The sequence below is a fragment of the Phalacrocorax carbo genome, chromosome 3, assembly GCF_963921805.1.
Source record: "Phalacrocorax carbo chromosome 3, bPhaCar2.1, whole genome shotgun sequence".
Taxonomy (NCBI): domain Eukaryota; kingdom Metazoa; phylum Chordata; class Aves; order Suliformes; family Phalacrocoracidae; genus Phalacrocorax; species Phalacrocorax carbo.
In genome coordinates, this window is record NC_087515.1 from 80,508,303 (window position 1) to 80,522,862 (window position 14,560).

At 39.2% G+C, this 14,560-nt stretch overlaps 1 protein-coding gene across 1 annotated transcript in view; it reads left to right on the top strand.

Annotated features, from left to right (window-relative positions):
* The window catches only part of PREP (prolyl endopeptidase), a 106,983-nt gene that overhangs the window by 63,313 nt on the left and 29,110 nt on the right, over positions 1-14,560 (top strand). The window contains exon 10 of the mRNA XM_064447535.1: positions 3,004-3,107. Within this exon, the coding sequence (XP_064303605.1) occupies positions 3,004-3,107 (104 nt within the window). The remainder of the gene's footprint in view (positions 1-3,003; positions 3,108-14,560) is intronic.

Sequence of the window (14,560 nt, forward strand, 5' to 3'; positions counted from 1 at the left end):
CTCCTCTCCTCCTCATCCTCCTTTCCTCCTCTTCTCACATTGAATAGCTAATGCAGGACAGGATTCAAATAAGGAGAGGGGAGATAGGCTTCAGCATCTTTATCTTCTTCCAAGGTTGTGCGTGATCATGAATCATAAAATGATCAGAAATGTTCTTACGGCATCTGACATATTTTTGATCTGTTTCAGTTACAGCACAGCCACATTGCAAAATGGCCATGTAACAGTTTTGATAGGTTTGCTGTTTGTGTAGAATTATCAAAATTGCATTTTAAACTTAGCAGATAAGAAATATGATGAATTTCCTAGTATTATCTTACTGTTTACATAACCAGAAATAAGATAGATTCTGTTTCCAGTTTCTTTTTTAAACAAACTTTTTAAGCAACATCCAGATTGTTGCAGCCATCACATCTGGGGAGGAGCTTGAGGACACTCTTGCTTTACCTCTAGCTTCATCCCAAATTGATGATTCAGATAATTCACTTGCTCACATCCCACCTCTTGGGCCAGCAGTTGCCAGTCCTATAAGCCTGCACTGTTCATCTCAGCTGAGCCAATACAGCCTCTGCAGCTGCTAACCAGGTGGAGGGGAAGAGCCCTGAGATCTGTTTTAGCCCCTGGTTTGCCAGCCAGCCAACAGTGGCTGCTTTCACTGCCTGCCAGTTGCTTAGGCAGATTTTTTTTCTCCTTTTCATCCATGTGCTTAACATCTACAGAGGATTCGCCATAGTGTAGCTCTTTTAACTGGGGCAGAGTGACCAGGAATCTAGAAGAAAGAGGAAGTGAAAGAATTGAGGTAAAATGTATGGGAATATGGAAAGGGTGAGGAAACCAGATGAGACAGGTAATTTTTAGGTAGGTGTATGGATATTTTTTAATTTGCATGCAACCTCTATTCACACTGTCAGTAAAAAGCACAGTCTTTGGTTAACCTAGATCTTCCTACTTTACTATTAGAAATCAATATAATTTGCCCTGTATTAAGTTGCACTATATTTTTTCAAATGAGAAACAAATTAACATACTAGTATTTCATACCTACAACATAAGTGATAGTAAACATATATATGAAATAATGAATAAAGCACTTCTAAAACCATAGATGCAGACACCATAAAAATGATTTTTGCTCTTCCCTGAAAAATATGGTTATTCCTGCTGTCCACTCCAGACAGACACATAAGTGAGCGCTCTAGTGTTCTGCATTTATTTAGCACCCAGCAAAAGAGCACAAGTCCCTAAATCACTGGTTTTGGATATTAACTGCCATGCTACTAAAACTGTAACAGAACAAGAGATGCAGTACCAGGGGTTCAATTACATGTTACTGTAATATTAGGTTGATGGACTCCTGAAATGCAGTTTATGACTGTGCTTATGCTTCATCATCTGGTTTCCTAATATGCAGCTATTCTGCCTGCTTGGTGTGTAATGTTTGCCAATACATTATCCAGCTTGGGCAGCTGTATATATGTCAAATGACTGTTCTGCCTGTGACCACCTGGTGTGCTTTCCTTTGTGCTTTCGTATCACTTTCTGGATCCTAATCTTTAAGGGAAATGCTGCTTTAATGCTTGTTTGTACCTGTCATCCTGCATTAGGCTTGCTAGTCACTTTGTGACAAATGAAGAAAAAAACTCCCAGCAGATTAGAGTAGTCCTACTTTTATTCCCCTATTAATTCACCATTGCGGAAAGAGGTTTTATCAGTTATTAGAAATGTTGGTTTTCATCTGTGTTCCTTTGCCAATCTGTATCTTTGATTTTTTTCCACAGTCTCTAAAAGTGATTTAGTGAGGTAATTCCCCTGTATCAGATATGTTTCCTCATTATTTCATGTTTCAATACAATTTTTATAGCCATAACCTCTATAATAATTACTTTTGGTTTCCTGAAAGTATCAAAAATATACACAATACAGCAGTATTTCAATCAAGCCTTGTCCACCTTGGTGAATTTTACTACATTGAGGATCCCTGTAGAGGTCTTGTTGCCTTAATTTTTAGTGTTCTTTTCCCTGAGATACGTTTAAAATTCTACAGAGACCAGCTTGTTGTAAAGCAGAAGAACAAAGAATAATTAACACTGACGTTATTTTTTTGTATCATATGTATTTGTAGTATATCCGTGAATTTTAGGATTTTGTAGAATGTTAACCCATGTGCAAACAAATGATAGTCACACTGTATGGGACATGCTCTAATTTAATTGAGGTTAAATGACAGGGAATGTGATTTATAGTCTAAATACAACATTCTTCTTGGCCAATTACACATCTATGTGATGTTTAGATTTCTGCAGTCTCTGTGATTCTGCCTCTGCTGCAACCTAGAAGCTTTATACTGCTTATAGACATAAATTTTCTCATGTGCGCAATCTTTTGGAAATCGTAGGTGCAACTCAAGCAAGTGAAGTTGCCTTCAAAACTGCAGGATCAGAATGTAAAATAAATGATACAAGACCAAATTCTGTTCAGTTACATAGGTAACGTATGCTAGTCTGCCACAATTTCAAGTGGATGCTCAGCTCTTTCTGTTCTCTGCGGGTCTGTTTGAATTCTAATCTCAAAATATTTTATCATAAAGAGAAAAATGTCGAGCTGAGTTAAATTCTTGATATATTTATTCTCAGTCTGGTGATTCTAGAGGAGATGTTTTAAAATTTACTTCATACTTCTTTCTTCCAACATTATCATTCTCAATAAGTGCTATGTAACTTTATGAAAACAAATCTTTTTTCCATTTTGCTTAACCCACTTTGGATACCTGGCTTTGTATTCAGTGAGAATTATTCTTTCTGTACGGAAACCGTTTGCACCCTTACTAGATGAAAAGCATATATGTATATGTTAAAGTGTATATTAATTGAAATAATGTGTCTGGAGCTACTGTTTTTCACCCTGCTGAGTTACCTTTGCCATTCAATACCATCGCAGTGCCTAAACCAGCATCTTTTTAATGATGGGCATACACTAAGCTGACAAACTTGCGCTGTGTTTTAGGTATTATATATCACTGTGATCTGACCAAAGATGAACTGGAGCCAAGAGTTTTCCGAGAGGTGACTGTGAAAGGCTTTGATCCTTCGGTTTACCAGACAATTCAGGTAATAAAAATGAATTCTGCTGTCTTGCTGCAATCACTTATGCAAGAGTTTAATAAAATTGCACTTGGCTAAAGGTGAGAGTGTTCGTTTAGCTCTTGGGTTGCAAACCTGTGTGCACTCTGAAGGAATTCCACTAAGTCTTGTTGGAGAGATTGGAAGATGCCACTGCAAGTAATGGGGCAGACTTATTCCTCAGTCGTCTTACGTTATGAGGCAATATGTTCTCTGATTTTTTACCCATGTTATGGTATTCTTTGATATTTGTTTTAAAATCAATTTGCTACTTCTCCATGGTTATGTATTTCTCTCACCTGGGCAATTTGGCATGGCTCCAGTAGGCAAGTGTGTGATAGGGCAAGGCTTAAGAGGCAGTGGAGAAATAGTGGAAACTTGGAATAGCCAGTCATCTTCCCAGCACTTCCACAGTATTCTGGGGAGGTGGCAACAATAGATAAAACACTTCTGTTCCCACCACTCTGATATAAAAATAGTGATGATTTTCCCCACAAGTTCATACTGTTAATCTCTATTAAGACTTCAAGAAGAAATTGGGAGGAAACAAGGAAATACATTAGTCCATTTGTAGCTGGCATCAAATATTAAATCTGTCATAGAGCTATGAAAGGTCTTAACCATTATTATTTGGAAGGAAAGCAGGAAAATATCTAGTAGTGTGAACAGAAAAATACTGCTCGTTCATGGTGTGTAAGAATTTCCCATTCTCTCCACCTTCCCAAGAAGTACCATGGTATATTGTGTCCATGAATGCATCAGTGCAGTTACACCTGGAGCAACTCACTCCGATTTTCATAAGAGCAGAATTAGACCCTTTGCTTGTAGTGCTGGAATAACTAGAACAAGGAGTAAAAGATAAAAGCAATTTAAAATACATACATGTATGTAATTAACATTTCTAATGTAAAACCCCGTGAAGCAATTACTGTAGAGGTCTAACACCTTTTAGTATTAGATGTTTAAACAATTTGGGCAGGGACCCTTCCATTCAATCTGTACACTACCTAGTACCATAGGATCTGGGTCCATGGGATATTGCTTCAGTACTTAATAAACAGTAAGTTGGCAGTGCATTAATTCTGTTTCAGTGGTTTCCCAAGGTTCTGATGGTTCATTGGGACTCCATGATGAAAGGGTTAAAAGACAAACATATTTGTCCTATTTTGGTTTCATGAAAAACAGGTGTTGTCAAATATGCCTGCTGCCTCTTGGGAGGGCAAGATGGCATGGATGGTTTATAAAGCCATCAAAGGCTTAGACTTCCTAGGAGGCTTTTTGCCTTGATAAAACGAAGGCAGGTGGATTTAAAAGTTTGCACGAGTGCAGTTAAAATTACAGACATGGATGATCTACAAGCTGGTTCTGAGAGACATGAACATGGAGAGAAATGAGTGAGGTCTTTCCTAACAAGGTCTAATGCTGTTCAGTAAATTCCTCATGAATCTAGAGGATAAAATCTTTGCTAATCAAGTATTCGGAGTCAACAAAGATTGGCAGATAACGAAGTGCGGAGGACAGCGGGTTATTGATTTATAACAATGTGAACTACTTGTTAAATTGGCCCCATTATGACAAGCTGCATTTCAGTATAGCCAAGTGAGGGTAAGACATCTGGGAAACAGGGAGGAATTTATCCCACTTCAAAATCTGAAGTCAGGTAGATTGTGTCAGCTTATGTCCCAGAGCTCCCTTTGCAATCCCTGGAAGACCATAAGCTGCATCTATGGTAACAGTGGCATAATAATCGCAGGAGTGAAATGGCTTGTGCTGAGGATCCAATGTCTGTTTTGAGAGTTTTTTTACTTTGGACTAGCTGTAGTCTGTCCTGTGAACTGAATCTCCATTATTGGTTGAAGTGCTTTCAGTGCATTCCTGGAGTGTATCTGCTACCTGAGTTTCATCCAGAAGGAATCCAGTCAGCATACGCTGAAACATCTCTAGTGTGGGAAGTCAGGGTGGTGAGCAGACTTGCTTTAGAACCCCACTTATGTTTTGAAATGAAATGCTATTGTAGATACACCAAAGGCTCAGACAGGTCCCCCAGTTTAGTAGCATGAAGGCTCCTTTGGAGGTGCCTATTCCTCACACATAAGTGAAGGCTAAGTTTAAGGCTTACAAAGTTAAGAGAAATTGCTCCTATGGAAAACAGTGTAAGCTATAGGTGATATGGAACAGGTTCAGAAAAATACAGGGCTCTTCATAGGCAACTGCTTTGATCCCATAGCAAGTATTGTGGCTAAAAAGATTATGTAGAATATACGTCTTAAGTAGTAAGTGATCTTTACACTAAACACAGCTTTGGTAAGCCCCTGCTGAAATACTGTGCCCTGGTGAGGACTTCAAGGAAGATATGGAACTTCTAGAGAGAGTTCATAGATATTTGTTGAAACCATAGAATCATTTAGGTTGCAAAAGACCATTAAGATCGAGTGCAACCATAAGCCTAACACTGCCAAGTCCACGACTAAAGCACCATGTCCCTAAGTGCCACATCTACATGTCTTTTAAATACCTTCTTGAATGGTGACTCAACCAAAATAATTAGAGTTCTAGAAAAATGGTCATTGAATTGTGATGGTTAGCATATTTAATACCTATAATTTATAGAAGAAATATTAGAGGGTGGATTATTAATTATTTTATATGTAGGATTTTGCATCTGTAGAGTAAGGGTGGAAGAGAGGATTGTTCTTTCTATAGACAAAGGTATAACAAGATGCAGTGCCTAAAGTGGAAATTAAATAAGTTTAGCCTCGAAAAAGGTGAGATGACCTAGGAGATAAAGTTAAGCAACAGTATGACAGCGTGGCTTGGAGCCTTTGAAAGAAGATTAGATATTTTTCTTAATCTCTTATTTTTAAATTTGCTTCTGGCACATACACAGGGCAGATTGTCTAAGTAGTGTGTCTGCATGAGGTGGTTGTAAACGGCCCCATCTGTTTGTCTCTGCATCTCCAGACAGAAATAAGAGTGTTGTAGAGGGCAGTTTGCTGGAAATGTTGTCACAGAGAATGTGTTTTTACTGCTTCACTCAAATTCATTAAGGGACTTCTGCAGGATATCTTCAGGGCATAGTGAGCTGAAAAAGAGAAAGAAAACAGCATTCTCTTTAGGAAAGAACTTGGTACAATTATAATACTGCCATCAAACTCAGAAGGATAATAATGGAACACAAATATCCATGTAATTAAAAAGGGTTTAGAAGGGGTTGCCATAAATTAGAAATAATGTATTTTTCTAGTAAATCAAATTTTACGAAATGTCTGGAAAAACAAAATCTCATTTTACATTTAAATCAATTACATGCTAAATTAAGGTAAAGTAGAACAATAATACAAATAATTTCAAGGAGGAAGCATGCTGTTGCTATGCCCTTGGAAACCTTCACTTTGTAAATAACTGGCAGAGCTTCACCACTGGCCTGTAATAGGGTGGAAGTCAATATTACTGTTCCTGGCTTCCTCCTTACTCACTCCTGCTCAGTACCAGCTCTAAAGAAATGTGACCTGTGTAGTTACACTGGGATCAGTGCTTATAAAGAGCGCTCTTGGCTTACCGCTCGTTCAGTTTTGCTTTTTATGGACAAATGATCTCAATGTGGCAACATCTTGGAAATTAGTTGCCTGTGTCATTCAGACCCATGGAGAAATCCCAGCTGAGCTGTGGAAGCGGCTGTTTGCCAGGGCTGGGGCTGCCTGGTCACCTTTGTAGTGACTCGGCCCGCCAGTGCTACACACTTCTGCCAGACTCCAGCCCTCGTTTCCATTTGTGGGGACCCACTTGGGCCCTTGATGATGCTTCTGCTTGGAGGAAGGAAAGGGAGATGGCAGCTTATCAAAGCAGTTTATAAATGGCTGTCAAACTAGATGAAAGCCTTGCCATAGCCATTGCAAAACTCAGGCAACCTTGCAGGGAATTGTGGAAGAAACTCAGAAATAAGAATGCAAGAAACATACTGAGAATAGGCAAAGACTGCTGATTACAGGAGGTTGAACAACACTATGGAATTTATTTCATAACTTTATTTCCTATCAGAATTACTAGGTGGTAAACAAAAACGTTGCTGGCTCTGTCCTGATCCATGTCCTTGAAGAAAGGCAGGTCTCCTGCCAAGGTTCCTCCTTTATTCTCATATATCTGAAGAAATACCTACTAAGATTAGCAATCTTCCTAGCTTTGTCTGTGCAGCATATATGAAACTTTAATGAGTTGTTCTTTAGCAGTCTTTGAACACAACTGAGTTAAAAAGATTTGAACTGAAGCGTAAGGTGTCGTGGGTATAAGAAACCTGAATTCATTGAATTGGAAAAGGCCACAGTGCCTGGTTTTTGCTCTTTTGGATCCACTTTACAGTATGTCATAGATGCTGTGCAGTGCAACTGTGGACCAGCGATGAAGTTTACTACTTCATTTACTAAGTAAATTTATGTAATTATTTATGTAATGTATTTATGGTAGAGCAGCTGCTTTGTCATCCATGAGGTTAAGTTCTTACCCTTTGGCAGCCCAAAGTAAGAACAAATAAGCCAACTTATCTTGCGCTGAAGAGAGAGCTGTTTCTATGTACCTGACATTTACACCAGGGTAAGAGCACGCCTGTACATTGTTGGCTCTACGTGACACCCTGCAAGTACATACTCTAACATACTGTGCAGCAGCTTGTGCACATGCCCTTACCTTGAAAGGCTCTGTGTCACCTTCTTGAAAAAGTCAGGCTGATTAAAATGCTTGCCACACATGAAATACTTATCCTGGCTACTTTTGTTAAATGATATAGTAAGTTGCATTAGTAACTTTTCCTCTACCAAACGCTTCTTGAAATTTGACTTTGCTTCCTTGGACGCTTCCATCCATCACAATGACAGACTTTTTTGGGAAATAGCCTGGGGTGGGTTTTACAGGAGGAAAAAACACTTTTGCAGGAACTTATAAATGGCATTTGCTGTAAGCTGTTTACTGCATAACTAACTCAATGGTTGCTTCAAATAAAAAGCCTTTATTTTATGTTTTAAAAGTTGCCAACGAAGTTCTTATATGCCTCTTCATATTAACACCTCAAAGTGACACTTTATCACAGATAAACAGTCTTCTGGCCTGGCTCACAACTCACCTACTTTTAGGCTGATATGCAGGTTTATAAGTGTTGAAATTGCAACAATAAAAATGTTGTTTGGCTCCTTTTGCCATTCTTTGAATACCTTCCAGTGCTGTCCTTAAAATAGTTTGCGACAAACCAAAAATAGATGTTTCTATTGACAGATGCACTTTGGATTATCTCTTACAGAAGAATGGTGAAATTCACAACACAACTTAGTTTTACAACTTAGTTTGATTTAAAGCAGCTGCAGTTTAGATATTGTTGCAGAGGCGAAAGAAGGACAAGTCTTAAAAAGGATATTTCTTCTCTTGGGGCTGGGATGATTTTCCTCCTTTTTCTTTTGCACAAATTATTTTTGTAGGTGAAGTAATTTTCATGAGGAGTTTATTGTTTTATTCTTCAGTCTTTCACCCCCATCTTTAAGCCCTTTCAGCACTGATTTCAAGTTATGAGTCATTGGTAGGGAAAATTTGTCTACAGTCATTCTAATTCCTAGCGGAACTTCACACCGTACAGTTTGGCGCATCAGTTAATCTCTTTCAGGGAAATACAATGCTGAGAGAAGATGAGTCAGGCTTGAGGTTGATTGGCAGAGTTGTGGGAGAAACATGTGCACAGCACCTGCCCACCCTATTCCTGGATCTCCCCATTGCTGGTGGTGCCATTCCATGAGCATTAGATCCCCTCATTAAAATACAAAGTAACAGAGGGCAGCTGAGGAAAGCATCGTCCTGTGAAAGCTGTAGTAGGCTCAACCTGCTTAGCAGTGCAAGAGCTGATATCACTGCTTTTTTCAGTGTGGATATAAAGATGGTCTTACTGTTGTTTCTTTCCCTTGTCGAAGTATATTTGCATAGATCGCTGGAGTTTTGAGAGAAATTCAGAAGCTCTGAATTCAACTCTGTTGAGAAAACGCACATTCATACCAGAGAAGAGAAGCGTGTACTTTTTACATAGGTTTTTTGAGCAGAGACAAAAAATTCTCCCCTTTTCTTCAGGGGAATAAGTTGTTCTGGCATCCTTTTCTTCCCCCACCTGAGAATCCAGCACAGCCAAAAAGGGATTGATTTGTGAGGAGCTGGACTGTGTTGCTTCTAACAGTATTGAGGTTTGAATCCTGCCTCAATCTCATGGGATGGGATGGTAGAATTAATACTGGGGGGGGAAACAAGTAGCTGCTTGTTTTTTCTGTCTCTTATTCCCATGTGGTTCCATATTGCAGTGAGGAAGAAATTGAAGAAATACGGGGGGGGGGGGGGGGGGGGGGGGGGGTGTGGAGCAGAATGTGAAGAAACGCACCAGTTTTAGTGCTTGACACAGTGTGGCAGACACCTGCCCTCTAGCAGGGGGGAAATGAGCCTTGAGCTGCTTCTGTAAGAGCTCCCAGGAAGAAGATTGAAGTCCTCAGCTCTGATCTTTGCCAGTATTTTGGCAGTGGCTATGGATTTGGCGCCAAGACAACAGTCTCACTCTGGATTACATCAATAAAATCACAGTGACAACTGTGGCAGCATTGGCTGTTTGCCGATGTGAACTTAACATCTTAAACCCTTGGCAAGTGGTTGTTACAACCACCACTTTAATCTCCCATTACCTCTTCTAACTGCAGATCAGTGAAGAAACATCAAGTGAAAACGTAGTCGTCTAGTTTTAAGGCGCTGTATTTCTTGAAAACCAGGAGATGGTGTATCAAATATGTTACATATCTGCAGCCACAGTACACTCCATTTTAGGAGGGGAATTGTTGGTGTTAAAGACTTTATGTCTATAAGAGTATCAAGTGAAGGATTTCCCACAATGACCTTACATGCTCTTGAACTTTGAAATCCTTATGCCTGAGCAGAGGAGTAGCAGTTGGCTCTACACCCATTATATTTAAGCAGCTCCATCCAATGCACTTCAGAGAATTCATACCGTAATATTGGTAGACCATGAGATTCCCTAAGTGTCTGGAGTAGGAACCAGATCCTCTCTGTATTTCAAGTAAGAGGATGAAGTGAAAGAGTTTTGCATTGCTTTCTTCACTGTTCCAGTTCAAATCCTGCATTAAGGTCTAAATGTCTGGGTTGGCTTTATCCCCTTTTTACACACCACAGAGAATTGCTGCACAGTTTAGGGTGTTGGGAGCTTTTGCTCAGCAGAATGCAGAACAATGGAAATGTGGTTTGGGATGGAAGAATACAGAACTGCTCTTAGGAAGAATTAGCAGAATACCAGACCACACAGTGTGGGGGATAATACTAAAATACCAATCTCTCTGTTCATTTGGTTCGTCATATAGGCTTTGTGACTGACTAGTTCCAAGCTTTTAATATTAGATTTATTTTTCTGCTATTTTTGTGCCTGCCTGTGCAGGGAATTGAAGAGCTTCTTAAAATGTTAGTGTCTGTAGAACCTTCATGCTCAATACTTCATAAAAACATTAATTTGTTTTAAGCTGACAGGAGAAGTGATTGCTTAGTAGTTTAACTAAAACTCATTATGAAATACTATTTGTATGCCTTACTCAGTAGAACTTATTTGAATTTGGAGTGGTTTGTTTTCTGCTTTTCTAATAAGTGGAGCTGTTAGTTGGCATACTTGATCCCAATCTGTATTCTGTGCTCTGTTTCTTTTTCCAGATCACTTAAAACACAAGGTGAAATAACATGGATTAAAACAGAGCTGTGACTATTGAACGTAGTGTAGAGAATCTCTTTTTACACAAAGGAGTTTTAATCAAGAGCTTAAGCAATTGTAATGGAGCTTAAAGCATTGTAATGGAGCTTAAAGCATTGTTTTTACAGCCTTCTGTGTCTTAAATAATTGTATTATTAATTATGAATAAAAATAGTTTTGATTTTTACAATAAATGACGAAATACATTTTGCCATCAGGAAGAAGATTTTAAAAGTTATTCGCTTGGACATATTAAATGAACACGTGTGTTTAAACCTTCAGGAATCTCAGTAGGTAGATTCTTTGATATAGAGAGATTAAAATGAGAATGTTCTAGTGAAAATGCTCATTTCTTGTCCTCTTTCTAAACAAATCACTGAAGATGTCTTCCCTTCTCTTTTTTCTCCAGCTTTCGTATTCACTCCTGTGATTGATCTCAGTTCCAGTAATTAACCATGAACACATCACTATTTTAATTAACTCCCTTACTCTGAAGATAAGTAAGAAATCTGTTTAATGATTCTCAGTAGGAATCTTCTTTCGACTAGTCTTATCCCCTTTGTATAAGCATATCAGCATTATTTCTCAAAGGTAGTGAGTATTATTAGCTTGTTTCTACAGGAGCAGAAACATTCAGAATGAAATTTGTCCGTGGTTGCACATCGATGAGGTGTTGCACTGGGGTTATGTTTTGATGGTTTGCTACTCTTTTTGCTGATCCTCAGAGCTGAGTCTTCAGATGTGGCTTGAAAACATAATCAAGCCAGTTATTAGTCTTAAACAAATAGTGGGTCATAGAACTTCAGCATCAATAAAAAGTCCCCACTCTCAATATCTCTAATAGTATTAAATGCTGACAAAACACTGTATTTTGATCAGTGTGGTGTCTGTGTGTCTTGTATAGTGCAAATTGACAGCCAATTCTATCAGTGGTGGAGGATCAAACACACAGGGTGCTTCCACAAAAAAACTGCTCTAAAGCTGCTTTGTGCCTGTTCACTTCTTGCTCAGATAAAACAGTCATAAAAATGGAATATTTCAGCCCACCAAGAACTGCTTGTGTAGTTCTCTACTGAAGGAAGGAAGTGGTAGCTACCACTTCTTTTTTTGTCTGTCCCTTTTTTGAGGCTAAATGTCAAACTTTGGTGTGCCAGCATTGTTCAGAACGAGAGTGCTCCTCTGCAAGTATGGGAATTTTTCCAACCATCTGCCCACCCATTACTTTGCCTCATGGAGCCTACCCAGGAGGGTGTTAAATTGTGATGATACTGCTGCATTGAGGGCAGATCGCTCTGGGACCACAATAATTGGTTTTATTCATACAGCTGGCAAAAAATCATTAGATGATCACGGTTGTCAGTCATCACTGGTGTGGGCCAGCATTCAAACCATTGATCTAGAAGGGAAACACATTGAATTCCTTTACCAGGCCACCAAGAGACAACTAGGCTCTTCTGGCTGTCTTTTTCAGTATTGTGCTAGCAGTGTCATGTAAGTCTCTTGAGTAGTCATTAGGTTTCCAAAGAAGGGGACTTGTATTTAGTAAGAGTTATATGCACAGGTATATATCTGTGTCTGCCATGGGATGTTTTTTGAATTCGAGCAGATATAACAATAGTAATTGCAGTTGTGTTACTTGTTAGTGAAGCCCATGCTACTTGAGAATAAAATACTGTGCACTCTTTTTATAGGTGTTTACACATCTGTAATATATATATGGGCAAGTTCTAAAATACTTTATTTTTGTTTTCAATTTTAACATTTAACTTTTAATATTTAAAAACTGAAACCATTTTCTGAAATTTAACTAGTACAAATTCTCAATGCAGGTGGTGGATATTTTTAATGTATCTCTATTCTCACCAGTTCTTCCTGTAAATTTTATTATATATATGTAAACTCCCTGGATGGCCTTCATGTCTCTCAAACAATCATGGTTTTGTGAAAGGTAGAAGGCAGGGAGAAGGGAGGAAGCTGTTCTTTCAGTCCCTTTGTCTTTTCTGTTTCTACTTTTGAAGCCTCTCCTCTTGAAATCATATAAAACATGGGTAAAAGCAATCTCAAAAGATGATCTAATCCATTGCAGTCCAGGAGGTAAGATACTGGCTTTTCCAGCTGTTACTGCCCAGCAGGTGACTTTGCAGTTGTGAACAGAGAAACCCATGGCAGAGCTGCTATAATAACCAAGAGACAGAAAAATTGGGAAAGGGAAGAAACTACAGTGCCTGAATGCGGTTGGAGGTGGAGGCAATACGGGCACGTACCCATGTCCCAAAGCTGGCCATTGTGGCTACCAAGGTTAGAGCATGCTGATCTGAGTTGGGCTTTGTGGGAGGTCACTTCTGCCTGCACCATCCCCACGTGGCTTTTGTCTGCCTTCTGCCTAAAAGCTTTCAGTCTCCCTAGGCAATATGTCCCAGTGCCTCACTGTATTTACTGGTAAAAAGCTTCTGCAGGGAGCAGGGGGTTTGCTACAAGGGCTTACCTAAATTCCCTTGCCACAGTTGAAATGCATTGCTTTGTGTTGCTCGCAGGCACAGAAGACAGGTAATTCTCTTTCTAGTTACAGCAAACTTTTGCAAATTTAGAGGCACTCACTACGTGTCCCTGCAATTTTTTATTTCTTTAGCTAAAAGAAATCCCAAAAACCATGCACTCTGTTCAGTTTTTCTGGCAGATTGTATTTTCTGGGCCTCCTATCACTCTTTTTTCTTTCCCTGTATATGATATGCCATGTTTTAAACTGAACACAGCACTCTAGCTGAGGCTTTTCAAAACAGCAGAAAGCATTACTCATTCACCTTGCAGGTAAGACTTTGGCTTATATGTCCCAGTATAGGGTTTGCCTTTTACATAACAATTCATGATCAGTTTTGTGTGTACTATAAGACACTTTTCTGAATTATTTTTTTGTCAGTTGTTCCCTATCCTGTAGGTGTCTGTACCTGTCAGAGTATAGTATGTTGCATTTCTGGCCTTACTGGATAGCATTTTAATTTTTCAGGTAGTTTTGTGTGCTGTTTGTTACTCCTTCCAAAAAGCACTCCCTTGTCCCCTCTCTTCTGCAGAGTCTCAGTGCTTCCTGTTAGCAATTAAACTTCCCCGCAGCTCCCTGTTCCATTTAAATACTTTACAGTGGATGCATCTCTCATTTTGAATGGTGTCCCTGTAGGCTACTGGGGAACTGGGGTGTTTTCAGAGTAGAAATGGCTCTGGTAGAGCTGGGAGGTTTGTGTTTCAGAGCTGCAGGCCTCCAGGCACACACAAGTTGGTAACTAGCTTATGCAGTCATTTATTAGGCTTGGCATGCAACTGATACAAAGAAGTTTAAGGTCGCACAGCAGCCTACAGAGAACAAAATAGAAGGTTGTTGCTCCTTTATTTACTTGCGTTATCGTGGCACTTTGGAGTCTTAGTCCTGGGCTGCATTCACCAGTGTGCTGGGTAGCATACAAATGCAGGCCGTTGCAGGGCCCTTACCAACCACAGCTTGAAAGCAGGACAGATAAATAAATTATGCCTTTGGAAAATTAAGAATTATTACTAAGCATTAACTACATACAGGAGACAAAAACAAGTTATAATTGGTAATATCTAACACTAATGAAAAATGCAGATAAACTTCTAATATGTATCACAACAGCCCAATAAAATTCTACTTGCTCTCCTTACCCGGGGCCAA